This window comes from Macrotis lagotis, chromosome 1 (assembly GCF_037893015.1).
Source record: "Macrotis lagotis isolate mMagLag1 chromosome 1, bilby.v1.9.chrom.fasta, whole genome shotgun sequence".
Classification (NCBI taxonomy): Eukaryota; Metazoa; Chordata; class Mammalia; order Peramelemorphia; family Peramelidae; genus Macrotis; species Macrotis lagotis.
This window is the reverse complement of record NC_133658.1, coordinates 877,005,593-877,020,488: the sequence shown is the minus strand read 5'-3', so window position 1 is coordinate 877,020,488 and position 14,896 is coordinate 877,005,593. Positions and strand designations below refer to the sequence as shown.

General features: G+C 41.2%; 1 protein-coding gene across 4 annotated transcripts in view; it reads left to right on the top strand.

Moving 5' to 3' along the window:
• FBLIM1 (filamin binding LIM protein 1) overlaps window positions 1-14,896 on the top strand; it is a 43,022-nt gene that overhangs the window by 16,618 nt on the left and 11,508 nt on the right. For all 4 annotated transcript variants that reach the window (XM_074218361.1, XM_074218360.1, XM_074218359.1 and 1 more), the window contains exons 6-7: window positions 1,040-1,209; window positions 3,126-3,304. In XM_074218361.1, the coding sequence (XP_074074462.1) occupies window positions 1,040-1,209; window positions 3,126-3,304 (349 nt within the window). The remainder of the gene's footprint in view (window positions 1-1,039; window positions 1,210-3,125; window positions 3,305-14,896) is intronic.

Genomic DNA, 14,896 nt, shown 5'->3' with positions numbered 1-14,896 from the left:
CCCTTCTGTTTCTTAGCCTAAGGATCACGGGTTAGGAGAATTAGAGTCCATGACTGCCTTTTCCACTGTCAAGTCCCTTCTCTGACCTGGGCTTCAGTCTTCCTTCTCAAAAAATGATTGTGTTGGGCTGATTCCTAAGATCCTTTCCATCCCTGATATTCTAAGTTCTAAAGTCCCTTCTGACTCTGATATTCCATGTTGTGAGAGCCCTCCCAACTCTGACATCCTGTGTTCTAAAGACCCCCCAACTCTGACATCTTGTGTTCTCTAGGCCTCACAACTCTGACATTCTATGTTCTAAGCTCCCTCCCAATTCTGACATTCTGTGTTCTAAGGGCCCTCCCAGCTTTGATAGTCTCTGTTCTAAGGATGCTCCAATTTAATAATTTCTCTTCATTCTCTATTTTTCCAGTAATTCCAACCTGGCAAAGTATATGACACACTCCCCTAAGAAAACTGCAGTAAAGGCTCCCTCAGCCAGGAAGGCCTTAAGTCTTCAGACGGGTTCATCAGTCTAGAGCCACATTAGATTTAGGTCTTGTTCATTCCAGCTCCTTCATCGTATAGTGGAGGAAGTTGTTGCCCACATAGAAGACTTGCCCAAGGAGCAAAAGTTGTGCCTTCCAACTGAACCCAAGTGTCTTTCTGCTAGACCACCTAGGGTCCTCTCTGCTCATCTACATCAGTGGTTCTCTTTTTTAATTTTTTTTTTATTTATTTAAGGCAATGGGGCTAAGTAACTTACCCAAAGTCACACAGTTAGGCAATTATTTAGGATCTGAGACTGCATTTGAATTCAGGTCCTTCTGACTCCAGTGCCAGTGCTCTATCCACTGTACCACCCAGATTCCCTGGTTCTCTCTTTATGGTTATTAATTCTTCATACTCAAAAAGCACTAGTATAATGTGAATTGATTTTTTTTTTTGCCCTACCTAGAACACTGTCAGGTTCTTTAAGGAATGGTACTCTAGTGTATAGGGAAAGATTTTGTGTTCACTCAGGACGGGCTCCTGACCCTCCCTTTGTCCCACCCCGCAGACATCTGTGCCTTCTGCCACAAAGTAGTGTCCCCTCGGGAGCTGGCTGTGGAAGCAATGAGGAGGCAGTACCACGCCCAGTGTTTCACATGCCGGACCTGCCACCGACAGTTGGCAGGTCAGCGCTTCTATCAAAAGGATGGACGGCCCCTCTGTGAGTCCTGCTATCACGTAAGTGTTACCTGGTCAGCCCCTGGGGAGGGCAGCAGAAGGAAGAAAGGAGGAAAAAAAGCAGAAGAATGATGAGATCATCAATTTAGAACTTGAAGGGACCTTCGAGGACACTCTAAGAGTCCTACCCCCTCATTTTACAAATGGGGAAACTGAAGTCCAGAGAAGTTAAGTAGGAGGGGCCAGTCCAACCCAGGTTCTCTGACTTTGAATCCAACTTTCTTGTCCTTGAACCATGACAGCTTGGAGAATGGGGAAGGGGAGTGGGGAGGAAGGATTAGGGGAGAAGAAAGGAGCTACAGTTTCAGATGAGTTCAAGGTGAGAGAGCCAGGAAGGATCTGGAGGGGCCCTGAGGAGAGACCCCATTTAGAAGGACTGTAAGTCTGAATTGATGCAATGTTCTCTGAAGGCCTTCTAGAAGAGCCCACGGGATCATTTGTTGGCAGTGTTGTAAGGATTCCTGCTGCTCATCGGGGCTTTGATTAGATGGCTCCTCTATGAAATGGATTTAATAACAGCATCTCCTTTGCAGCACTGTTATGAGGCCTAAATAATTTAAAATTTGTAAAGTACTTTGTATGACCCTGGTGTGGTTTTGTTATGGTTTGATAAGAAGAATGGAAAGAAGAGGAAAGAGAAATAGGCATGGGCTGGTGGGGAAGGGAAGGAAAAGAAAGATTAGGGAAAACGATTTCATAATTATGGACCACCGATAGATACATACAAACACATACAAAGAATGGGAGGAGCAGCTGACTCATCTGAACTGGTTAAAGGAAGAACACATACACACACACACACAAACACACACAGTGAGGTAATACATTTCATCAGAAACACATTTCATTCCACAGAAAAGGAAGGAAGGAAAAGTGGGGAAGGGAATTAGAAGGGCAGACCAAGGGAGGGATTAGCCCTAGGCAAAACAATTTATTTATCACTTTTTTAGACAGCAAAGAATGGAAATTTGAGGGGGTTTTCCTCAGTTGGGAAATAGTTGAACAAGTTATGATTTATAAATATGATGGACTAGTTTTGTGCTGGAAGGAATGATGAAGGGGATGGTTTCAGAGAACTCTGGGAAGACTTGTATAATTGGATGATGGGAGAAGTGAGCAGAGCCAGGAGCACAACTTCTAGGACAGCATTGTTGTAAAGACAAAGAACTATGAAAGACTTAGGAACTCTGATCAGCAGAATGATCTGCACAATTCCAGAGGGCTGATGATGAATCAGGCTACTCACCTCCTAGTATCAGGAGCTATGTGACATTTTTTCCAGACAAGTTTAATGTGGAAATTTGTTTGGAATGACCATATATGCTTGTAATTATAATGGAGTTTGTTTTTCTTTAGTAATGGGGGGGAAGATTGGGTGCGAATGTGAAAAGGCAGATTTTTGTGATTGAAAAAAAAAAACAAAAGTGCTTTGTAAATTTTACATGTTAGTATTCTATTTGTCTTTTTTTTTTATTTAAGGAAATGGGGTTATGTGACTTACCCAAGGTTACACAGCTAGGTAATAATTAAGTGTCAGAGGCCAGATTTGGACTCAGGTCCTCCTGACTCCAGGACTGGTGCTCTATCCACTGCACTACCTAGCTGCCCCCTTATATTTGTCTTTTCTATAGAAAGTAGAATTTTATAATAATTTCACCCTTTCTTTTCAGCATCCAGGAAACCCCCAAAGATAAACCCAGAATAGGAGTATGATGGAAAGAGGACTGGACTTGTAGTCATAAAGCCTGGTCTTTTTCCAGACCTCAGTTTCCCTATATGTAAAATAATAAGATCAGTCAAATTCTAAATCTAATGACTCCCAAAGTTCTTTTTCTGCCCCTTTCTCTCTCCTCGATTTTTAAAGGGGCTGCCCGCTGGGAGCTGCCCCTCCTTCAACTGTGGCCCTCTTCCCTCAGGACACTCTAGAAAAGTGTGGCCGATGCCAGACTGTGGTCCTAGAACATGTCATCCGAGCTCTGGGCCAGACCTTCCACCCAGACTGCTTCACCTGTGTGGTATGCTCCCGGTGCATCGCAGATGAGAGCTTTGCCTTGGATGAGCAGAATGAAGTCTACTGTTTGGATGACTTCTACAGGTACAGTTCTATTGAAAGATGGGATGATGGGAGGGAAGCCACAGCCTGTGTATGGCCCACTAAAATAAGAAAAGATGGAAGAAACTGTAGAAGCGAAGTTGGTGGTGGGAGTGGTCATGAGGAGGGAGGGAGGAGAAGACATGACCACTGAGTTCAAGTGAATTGGCTTCAATTTGAAGGATTGTCACATTGCTTGGTCTTCTAGGACAAAACAAGGAACATGGAGTGAAAATTATACAGTCAAATAGATTAGTGATTTCGCTGATTTTGAATTCCCTCCTGTGGCAGAGGTCACTATCCAACCACACCTGCCCATCTTGGACGACTCTTGTCCATGTTCACCCTAAGTTTCCCACAGGGGACCCTCCCAATGTTATGGGGAGTCTTCTTTTATTTCTGTTGGACACCAGTAGATCCCTGAGGTTATCTCTGTTATTCATTGATCCTTACTAGGTGAAATCTATTTTTTCCTTAATTTTTTTAATTTTGCTAAAAATATTTTTTTATTATTATTTTTCAAGACTAGTCTCCCTATCTCACCCAGACTAAAAGTGCAGGGGCATCTCATGACCCATTCCCACTGCTTATCAACACAGGAGCATTGGTCTGTGCATCTGACTGGGTCATTTTGCCCCTTGTGGAGCAGCCTGGTAATCTGCTACCATGGCCCCCTCCATGTTCGTAACCACCTTAGTGAGGTCATATATTTACATGATCTTGAACTTCTGAGCTCAAGAGAGCCACCTGCCTCATCCTCCTCCAGTGGCAAGGGGATAAAAGGGGTGGGCCACCCAGAAATCCCTTTCTTTTTCTATCCCCCATTTCCCATTTTCTACTACAATTCTTCCTCGATTTTTTTTTTTAATGAATGAATGGATGAGCAAAGAAGTTAGGTCCTTTATTGAGGGAAATTACCATAAGACAATTTCCTCCCAGCAAAGAAATCTCTTCCTAGGAAATTAGAGCTAGTTGAAAATAAAATGGGTAAAGTTATGACATAGTATCAAGAGGAATTCACAACTTCATAAAAATCTGTGTAAAAACTAGGTTAATTACAAGTTCGGGGGACCCCTTAGCATCCCTTAACAGCAGAGAGTTCCCCATCATTGAAGGTATTCAAGAAGAAGCTATTTCAAGATGTGTTCAAGAAAAATCTTGTTGGGGCTGGCAAGAGAGGATTCCTATCCAGATTGGAATTGGATTGGAAATCAAATGGTGTAGTGGTAGGTTTGAACCTTGAGAACCTAAATGTGAATCTTGACTCTACTTACTTGCTACCAGTATGACTGGCCAAATCACCTAAACCTCTCTAGGCCTCAGTTTCCTTATCTGTTAAAAATTTGAGGTGAGAGGTTGGTGGTGATATACTAGATGACTTTTAAGATCCCTTCCTACTCAAAATCTATGACTCAGGGGGCAGCTGGGTGGTGCAGTGGATAGAGCACTGGCCCTGAAGTCAGGAGGACCTGAGTTCAAATCTATCCTCACACTTAATAATTGCCTAGTTGTGTGACCTTGGGCAAGTCACTTAACCCATTTCCTAAAATAAATTTTTAAAAATTAAAAAACAAACTCTATGACTCAGGCAATAAGCATTTATTAAATGCTGACTATGTACCTGTAGTTACAAATATAAGAGGAAAGAAAGGGGCTTACATTTTAATGGAGGAAGACAATGTGTAAAAGGGAGCTGAAATGAGTTTGGAGTGGATGGGGGGGGGGGGCATAGTGTCTAAGTCCTGAAACTCAGAAACAGAATGGAGAGAAGAATGAAAGTGGACTAGACTGGGCCCCTTCCCAAAATAGGGGGAAAAAGGGGCCTGCATAGTTAGGCCCTCAGAGTGAGAAATCACTGGGGAGAAAAGGTCCACCTAGTAGAAGGATGTTGCAGAAGTCACTGGGGACAAAGGGACCCATATGGTGGAGGGCTGTTCCAGAGTGAGAACGTCAAAGGGGAAAATGAATGTCTCAGGGTAAGGAGGTCCATAGTTGGGAAATCCTTCAGAGAAGGGTTGAACCCAAGTCCATATGTATATCTAGCCAATACACCACACTGTCTTTTGGTAGCCACATAGTTTGTTCCCCAATGTATTTTCTATCACTCATAAAAAAAAATTCCAGACCTGTTCTAAAGGTATGAGATGGAGAAGACTGAACAGTAAAGGGAAAAAAAACCAGCAGAAACAGACCATAAGGGTGCTGCAAAACCAGTATGAAGGAGTTTGTGTTCTTTGAGAAAGTGAATAATCTCTAGGGGTACTAGGAGAAATAGGGGACATGGAGGAGAGATCCAAGGCTTCAGGAGGCTCAGCCAATAGATTGTCCCTGGCTGATGTACCCTTTGACTTTGAGCTGGGTTACAGTGTAGAGCTACTTCCAGGAGTCCAGAGGAATCATAATCCTGCTCTTTTAAAATTTTTGTTATTTCCAAATTGTCCTCTCCCAGCCCAGAAAGTCCTTCTTTTATTTAAAAAAAAAAATATATGTGTGTATATATATATATATATATATATATATATATATTTAATGTATATAGTTATATAGCTGTGTTTTATATGTATATGTGTGTATACAATATCTCAGCAAAACCAACAGAACTGCATCACATCTATCCCATCTGACAACCTAGGCAACATTTCATATCTGTTGTTGTTCAGTCTCTTCAGTCACATCTGACAACCTTCATGACCCCAGTTGGGTCTTTTTGGGCAAATGTACCAGAGTGGTTTGTCATTTCCTTCTCCAGTTCATTGTAGAGAGGAAGAAACTGAGGCACACAGAGTGAAGTGACTTGTCCAGGGTCATGCAATTTCTACATGTCTAAAAGATAGATTTGAACTGAGATCCTCCTGACTCCAGGGCCAGAGCCACTGAGTCACCTAGCTGCCCCCCTTCTATACATGTAGGCCCTCATATCTCTGGTGAAAGATGGAGATGCATTTTTCCATTTCTTTTCTAAGTCTAAACTTGTTCATTATAATTATACAGCATTCCATTTCCTCATATTGTGCTTTTCATTTGTATTGTTGTAATCATTATATTCCTTTCCTCCCCAGTCTGCTGATTTCATTTTGCATCTGTGTTCTCACGCTCCTCTGTGTTCCTCATAAGCAGTTTTTACAGCATAGTAATAACATGTCCTTCCGTTCTTGTACCACATCTTGATAAGCAATTCTCTAAGCAATAGGCAAACTCTCTGTCTCCAACTTGATGGCATCCTTGCCAGAAACTGGATGGATGGGGTTGTTAGAAAAGAGCTCACTTTTTTTTCACCACCTGTTCCTCAGGCTGCCTGGTTTGAATATTGGATATTCTCTTAGTCCCCTAACCTAGCACTTGGATCTCTCTCTCTTTTTTTTTGCAAGGCAATGGGGTTAAGTGGCTTGCCCAAGGCCACACAGCTAGGTAATTATTAAGTGTCTGAGGCTGGATTTGAACCCAGGTACTCCTGACTCCAGGGCTGGTGCTTTATCCACTATGCCACCTGGCTGCCCCAAAACAATGTTTACCAATGAGATTTCTTTGAACCAAAGAACTATTTTTTTTTGAAAGGCAGTGGGGTTAAGTGGCTTGCCCAAGGCCACACAGGTAAGAGTCTGAGGTCGCATTTGAACTCAGGGCCTCCTGACTCCAAGGCCAGTGCTCTATCCACCACGCCACCTACCGGTCTCCAACTTGGATCTCCCTTGAGGGGTTTCTGGAGATACCTACAATTTATCTGGGCTGAAGCCTCCTGTTGTTACCTGATCCTTTTAGATCTAGGGGATTTAGGGATAATATAATTCAGACCTGAAGGTAGACCAGAGAGGTTAGACCACTTGCCCAGATTGTAAACAGCTGAGACAGGATTCTAACCCAGTTCATCTGGACCCAGATCCACTGCTCTTCCTGCTGATTCTGCATCAGAATGGAAGGTCAGGACCTTAGAGCTCACCTGGTCTGACTTTTTTATTGTGCAGAATAATAAACTGAGGCCTAGTAAGTTCCCCAACAGTGTATAATCAAGTGTGGGAGAGAAAATCAAGGCATCAAAGAAGGTGGAGGGTTACTCAAGAGAATTAGTGAAAATTATTTGAAACCAGAGGTGATCGTCAGAGTTTGGATCTGGAAAAATCTTGCTATTACCTTTTGATCAGTTAGCTGAATCCAGGTCACAGCTAGGAAATTTAGGGTTCCTCCTATTGTACACTCAACAGTCAATCAATCAATCAATCTACATTGATTAGGCACCTATTATTTGCTATTTATTAAAGGCTTACCACACTAGGTGGCACCACTGATCTTGGAATCAGGAAATTATCTTCTGAGTTCAAATTTGACCTCAGATCTAAGCTAGCTTTATGACCCTGGGCAAGTCACTTGACCTGTTTACTTCAGTTTCCTCCTCTGTAAAATGAGCTGGAGAAGAAAAATGGCAAAATGCTTAAATATATTTGCCAACAAACCCCCAAATTGGGAGGAGGGGGAGGGCAGATCATAAAGAGTTGGATCCAATCGAAAAATGACTGCTTAACTGTATTAATATAAAGGGGAAACAACATGCAAATAACTAGCTAGATTCTAGGGATATATAGAGTAGGTGGCTGGTAATCACATGGGGAAAGCACTAATGGCTGGGGGCACTGAGAAAAGTCTGAAGAAAGTGGTCTTTGACCTGAGTCTTAAGTCAGAAGATTCTCAGAGTCAGAGGTGAGATTGAAGAAGGGGAAGGAAGTATCATATGAACAAGGAAACCAGAGCAACAGGATTGGAGAATCCTAGGAAGGAAGGAAGGTGCAAGAAAACTGGAGAAGTAGAAGGGGGTTAGGTTATGATGAGCTTAAAATGCCAAACAGGGTTTTATTTTTGATCTAGAGCTAATAAGGAGCCACTGGAATTTACTGGGGGTTAGGAGAATGTGAGAGCAGTGCTTATGAAAATCACTTTGAATGAACAGAGGATAGGTTGGAGTGGCAGACCGACCCAACAGCAACTATTGCAGTGGTTCAGGTGTGAGACGATGAGGACCAGGAGCAAGATGGGGGCAGTGGCAGAGGAGTGGAGGGAGTATACATAGGAGATGTTTGTTGGCAAAGTAGATCTGACAATGTTAGACAGAATGGGTTGAGTAAAAGAAAGGAGAAAAAATAACATCAGGGTTGCAAGCCTAGGGGACTCAGATCCCTTTGAGAGTACTAGGGAAGTGTGGAAAGGGTTTTGGGAAAAGATAATGAGTTCCATTGGGACATGTTGGGGACATCCAGTTCAAGGTGTCCAAGAAGCAACTGATGATGCCAAATTAGAGATCCGGATGAATCCTAGAGCTGGAACTATAAATCTGGGAATCATATATAGAGTTAGAGATCCCAAAGTGAGAGGGATTAAAGAAAAGAAAAGGGACCAGAACAAAACCTTGAAGGACACCCATCCTAACTGGGGGAATGCCATGAAAATAAAGCCATCACAAGAGACTAAGAAGGACCTTCCCTAGTCCAACTGATTAAAACCCAATGTTTTTACTTTAGTGAAGAGAGAAGGAGGCACAGGATTTAGAATAGTACCTGCTTAATAAATATTTCTTGATTATTGACTGATTTAGATAAGTTTTAGTGGGAGGAAGTTACCTTGATGAGAAAAGTCTAGAGATATCAAATTCAAATAGAAACTCATTCCTGCAGGCTGTATAGTGATTCAGAAAACCACAAATTAACATCATCTATGTCATCTGAGTAACATTTCCCAATTACTAGTCCTGGGCCTTGGTGGGGAATCTTGTGGACCTCTTGCCACCCACCAGTCTGATTCTTCTGGTCATAAACATGGAATCTGCCCACACTCTCAGTTTTCTCATCTGTAATACAAGGAGGTTGGGCCAGATCAGAGGTGCCAAACCTTTTTGTATGTCCTGGGTCTCATTGGCAGTCTGGTGTGTTTTTATATATATAAAATAAAATATATACTATTGCAAAGAAAAAAATGATAACAAAAATATGTAAAAAAAAAAAAAAAAAGCAATTTATTGAAGCTCAGATTAAACACCCCTGAAATAGATGGTCTCTGAGGTCCCAAAGGATCTTCTCATTTATAACTCAAACCTCTTTTATGTCTTCCCCTTTTAATATGTGATCTCTTTGAAATAAAAGACTCTTTAATTTCTATCTTTAGTATTTTGTATACAGTATGAACTTAGAAAATACTCATGGGGCAGCTAGGTGGCAATAGTGGATAAAGCACCGGCCCTGGAGTCAGGAGTACCTGGGTTCAAACCTGGTCTCAGCCACTTAATAATTATCTAGCTGTGTGGCCTTGGGCAAGCCACTTAACCCCGTTTGCCTTGCAAAAACCTAAAAAAAAAAAATACTCATTCACTCACACTTAGTCTCAAGTCCTAGGATCCCAAGACCCCATGATCCCAGTAGTCCCCTTTCCTCTCAAAAAGACCTGCTGGCTCACAGGAGGTCTTTGGTTCTGAGGTCATTGGAGCTCACAATCAAGAAGTCAGGTCTTTTCCAGTTCTATAATGTGATTTTCCTATAAGAGTGATAGAAGGTTGGAGGAAGTTGCCCTAATAGGAGCCAAGGAGGGCTGAACTGAACTGAGGCTGAGAATAATAGTATTGATGGCCACTAATTAACTATGTGTCTTCATTCAAATCATTTTTCCTCACTGGGCCTGTTTTCTTCTCTGTTTGTACTGGTTTGCGTTTGTAAAAATAGTGCAGTACTTTTAATGATGCCCCAATGTCTTTATGAAAGACATGAAGGCCAATTGCTCTACTCCTAGTGATGCAATGCAGCCACAAGTCCTAGAATATCACAACCTGTTTTTGCTTTTGCAAGGCAATGAGGTTAAGTGGCTTGCCCAAGGTCACATAGCTAGGTAATTATTAAGTATCTGAGGCCATATTTGAACTCAGGTCCTCCTGACTAAGGACCAGTACTCTATCCACTTCACCGCCTAGCTGCCCCAGAATATCATAATCTGAATAACTGTAAGGTTGCTCAAAAAAACAATGGAGAAGTGAAGGGTGCACATGTACAGACTGCATCGCACAACAAAGATCTGTCCAGGAGAAATACTGTGAAAGATTAAGGATCTAGGGAGCAGCCAGGTGGCGCAATGGATAGAGCACCGACCCTGGAGTCAGGAGTACCTGAGTTCAAATGCAGCCTGGGGTACTTAATAATTACCTAGCTGTGTGGCCTTGAGCAAGCCACTCAATCCTATTGCCTTGCAAAAACCTAAAAACAAAAACAAGATTATGCATCTATAAAGTCTCTCAGAGGTCATCTTGCCTAAACCTTTATTTTACAAATAGGGAAACTGAAATGCAGGGATGCTATAATGTGATTTGCCCAAAGTCATACAGAGAATAAATATCAGAGGTGTGATTTGAACTGATTCCAAAGCCAGCATTCTTTCTACCATCTTATGCTGATCTATAGAATCAGTTAGATATGTAAAAGAAGTGGGTCTCTTTTATGTAGTAGATGGGAGGAATGATCAATATGATATCTTTATTCTTAATCAAAAGATTAAGAGGAAGGTCTCTCTACCTCCACTTCATCATTTGACCTAAACTGCTGTCTCTTCATTGCCACATCCAGTGGCCTTTTCTCCATCCTCATTCTCCTTGACATCTCTGCAATCTTTGACACTGTTGACCTCTTCTCTCTCTCTCTCTCTCTCTCTCTCTCTCTCTCTCTCTCTCTCTCTCTCTCTCTCTCTCTCTCTCCCTTTCTGTGTGTGTGTGTGTGTGTGTGTGTGTGTGTGTGTGTGTGTATCTCTGTCTCTCTCTGATACTGTTCTCTCTGGATTTTCAGAACATTACTCTTCCTCCTGCCTATCTGACTGCTCCATTTCTGTCTCCTTTGTTGGATTCTTTTCTAGATCATGCCCTCTAAGCATAGGTTCTGTCCTAGGACCTCTTCTCTTCTCCCTTCTCTTTTCTCCCTCCATATGATTTCACTTGGTGATCTTATCAGCTCCCATGGATTTAATTACTATCTCTGTGATTCTCAAATTTACCTGTCCTGCCCTAACCTCTCTGTTGGACTCCAATCTGTCATCTTCAACTGCCTTTTAGGCATCTCAAACTAGATTCCAGCAGACATCTTAAACTCAATATGTCCAAAACTGAACTTATTATCTTTCTCCCTAAACCCTTTCTCCCTCCTATCTTTCCTATGACTATAGAGGACAAGACTATTCTGCCATTCCCTCAGGATCAGAAGCTAGGAGTCATCCTGTATTCTTCACTCTCTTTTACCCCCCCCACCATCATATTTCATCTGTTGCCAAGATCTGATTTTACCTTCCTCAAATATGCCCCTTTATCGCCTCTGACACTCTGAGGCAGGTCCTGATCACCTCACATGTAGATTATTGCAGATCAGCTATCACTTTAGTCTCTGGAGGAGGAACTGGAATGGGGAGAGACTTTTTTCTTTTGAATACTAATTTCCCCCAATTACATGTAAAAACAATTTTTACCATTCAAAAGGTTTTGAGTCCCAAGTCCTATACCTCCATTCCTGAGAAGGCAAGCAGTTTGATAGTTTATACCTGTCAGATTAACTAATATGACAGAAAAAGAAAATAATAAAAGTGGGGGGATGTGGGAAAATTGGAACATTAATGCATTGTTGGTTGAGTTGTGGACTAATTCAACCATTCTGGAGTGCATGAAACTAGGGAAGTATGGAATTATGCCCAAGGGCTATAAAATTGTACATATTCTTTGGAAGCAATATCACTACTAGGGATGTACCCCAAAGAGCTTTTTTTAAAAAGGAAAAGGCTAGGTGGTACAGTGGATAGAGCACTGACCCTGGAGTCAGGAGTACCTGAGTTCAAATCCTGTCTCAGACACTTAATAATTACCTAGCTGTGTGGCCTTGGGCAAGCCACTTAACCCCATTGCCTTGCAAAAATCTTTAAAAAAAAAAAAGAAGCTATTTGTACAAAAATATTTTAGTACCTCTTTTTGTGGCAGCAAAGAATTGGAAATTGAAGGGGAAATTGGAAATTCCCCATTTACCAGGGAATGGCCAAACAAGTTGTGGTATATGATTGTAATGGAATACTATTGTACTACAAGAAATGATGAACAGTATAGTTTCAGGGGGAAAAACCTAGAAATACTTAAACTGATACATGAACTGATGCAAAGAGAGATGAACAGAACCAGGAGATCATTGTATCCTCTAAGAGCAGTATTGTATGATGATCAACTATGAATGGAAAGATTTAACTGCTCTCAGCAATGCATAGATTCCAAACAATTTCAAAGGACTGATGATAAAAATGTTATCCAGGGGCAGCTAGGTGGCGCAGTAGATAGAGCATGGGACCTGAGTTCAAATTCAACCTCAGACACTTAATAATTACCTAGCTGTGTGGCTTTGGGCAAGCCACTTAACCCCATTTGCCTTGCAAAAACTAAAAAAACAAACAAACAAACAAACAAACCTAGAAAAAGTTATCTACTTGAATACTGGAGTCTGAATGCAGATGGAAACATACTATCCATTTTTTAGTGGGATTTTTTCCTTAGTCTATATTTTCTTTCACAACATGACTTACATGGAAAGATGTTTTGCATGACTGCACATATATAATTTATTAACATTGCTTGCCCTCTCCGGGAGGAGGAAATGGAGGTAGGGAGGGAATTTGGAACTCCAAAAAAAATTGTTTTACATACTATAATTGGAAAAAACACTATTCAAATGTCTCTTCCCCACTCCAGTCCATCCTGCAGACTCTGAAGTGATTTTCCTGAAGTATAGGTTCAATCTTGTTACTTCCTACTCAGTAAAGTCCATTGACTCCCTATCAGCTCTGGGAGCAAATACAAAATTCAATTTGGCATTCAAAACCCTTTATAACCTAGCCTCCTCCTACCTTTCCAGTCTTCTTGCACCTTATTACACCATACATACTGTTTAACCTAGTTTCACTGGACTCCTGACTGTTTTGAATTCCAAATTTTCTCACTCTAGTTCTTCCCCCCCTTGAGAATTCTAGCTATATTATCACTTGTATTTGTGAAATCATGCAAAACATATTTCCATATTAACCATATTGAAAACAAAACAAGAAAAATAAAGTTAAAAAAATACTATGCTTCAATTTGCACTTACAGTTTATCAGTTCTCCTTCTGAAATTGGTTAGCATTTTTCATCTTGATTCTTTTGAAATTTTCTTGTAACGTTGTATTGATCATATTAGCTAAGTCTTTCACAGTTGATCATTGTTACAATATTGTTGTTGCTGTATACAATGCTTTCCTGGTTCTGTTCACTTCATGTAAGTCTGACTTCCTTTAAATCCCAACTAAAATCCCATCTTCTACAGAAAGGCATTCCCATGAGGGCAGCTAGGTGGCGCAGTGGATAGAGCACCGGCCCTGGAATCAGGAGGACCTGTGTTCAAATTTGACCTCAGACACTTGATAATTAGCCAGCTGTGGGACCTTGGGCAAGTCACTTAATCCCATTGCCTTAAATTTTTTTTTACAAAAGGCATTCCCAAGGCCTCTTCACTCTAGGCAGTAAAGTAGACAGAGTGCTAGGCCTGGAGTTAGGAAGACTCCTCTAGGTGAGTTCAATTCAGTCTCAGATACTTACTGTGTGATCCTGGACAAGTCACTTCACCTTATTTGCCTCAGTTTCCTCATCTATAAAATCAGCTGGAGAAGAAAATGGCAATCCAATCCAGTATCTTTGACAATAAGACTCTAAACAGAAATTGAGAGTTTAACAGGCTCAACAACAACAATAACACAGTGAATTCTAGGACTTTCCCTCGAAATTATTTCCTGTTTATCTTGTATATAGCTTATTTGTATATATTTGTTTGTTGTCTCTCCCATTAAATGGTGAGTTCCTTGAGAGCAGTGACTATCTTTTACCTCTTTTTGTATCCTTTGTATCTTTTTGTATTGTGGCTGGTATAAAGTAGATTTTTTTTTTTTTTAGATTTTTTAAGGCAATGGGGTTAAGTGGCTTGCCCAAGGCCACACCGCTGGGTAATTATCAAGTGTCTGAGGTCGGATTTGAACACAGGTCCTCCTGACTCCAGGGCCGGTGCTCTATTCACTGCGCCACCTAGCCGCCCCATATAAAGTAGATTTTTAACAAATATTTATGGACCAATTGTTGAATGAGGAGTCAACATAATATGGCTCATTAGAGGGAAGGAATTTCCCCATAGGCACAAAGGTCATCTCTTTGTCTCCTGGAAAATAGTATTTTCTGGCATTTAAAATATATGCAGGTTTAAAAATTACATTTAATATTTTCCTCTGTTGATCTCATACCTCTGTTTTAAGGTGGAGGGGGAGGGCATGTTGTGATCTTGGCCAGGATGAAGGGGGCTTGCAATACTGTCATGAAGAAAAGACTATTTTATCGGGCCACTAGAGGGCGCAGTAGATTGATTGAACATTGGACCTGGTGATACAGCAGAATCCAAATCTGGCTTGGGATACTTTCTCTTGGATTTATCCTCTCACCTGTTAAATAGAGCTCATAAGAGCACCTCCCAGGATTTCTTGTAAAATGCTCTGTAAACCTTAAATCACTATATAAATGCAAACTATTAAAAAA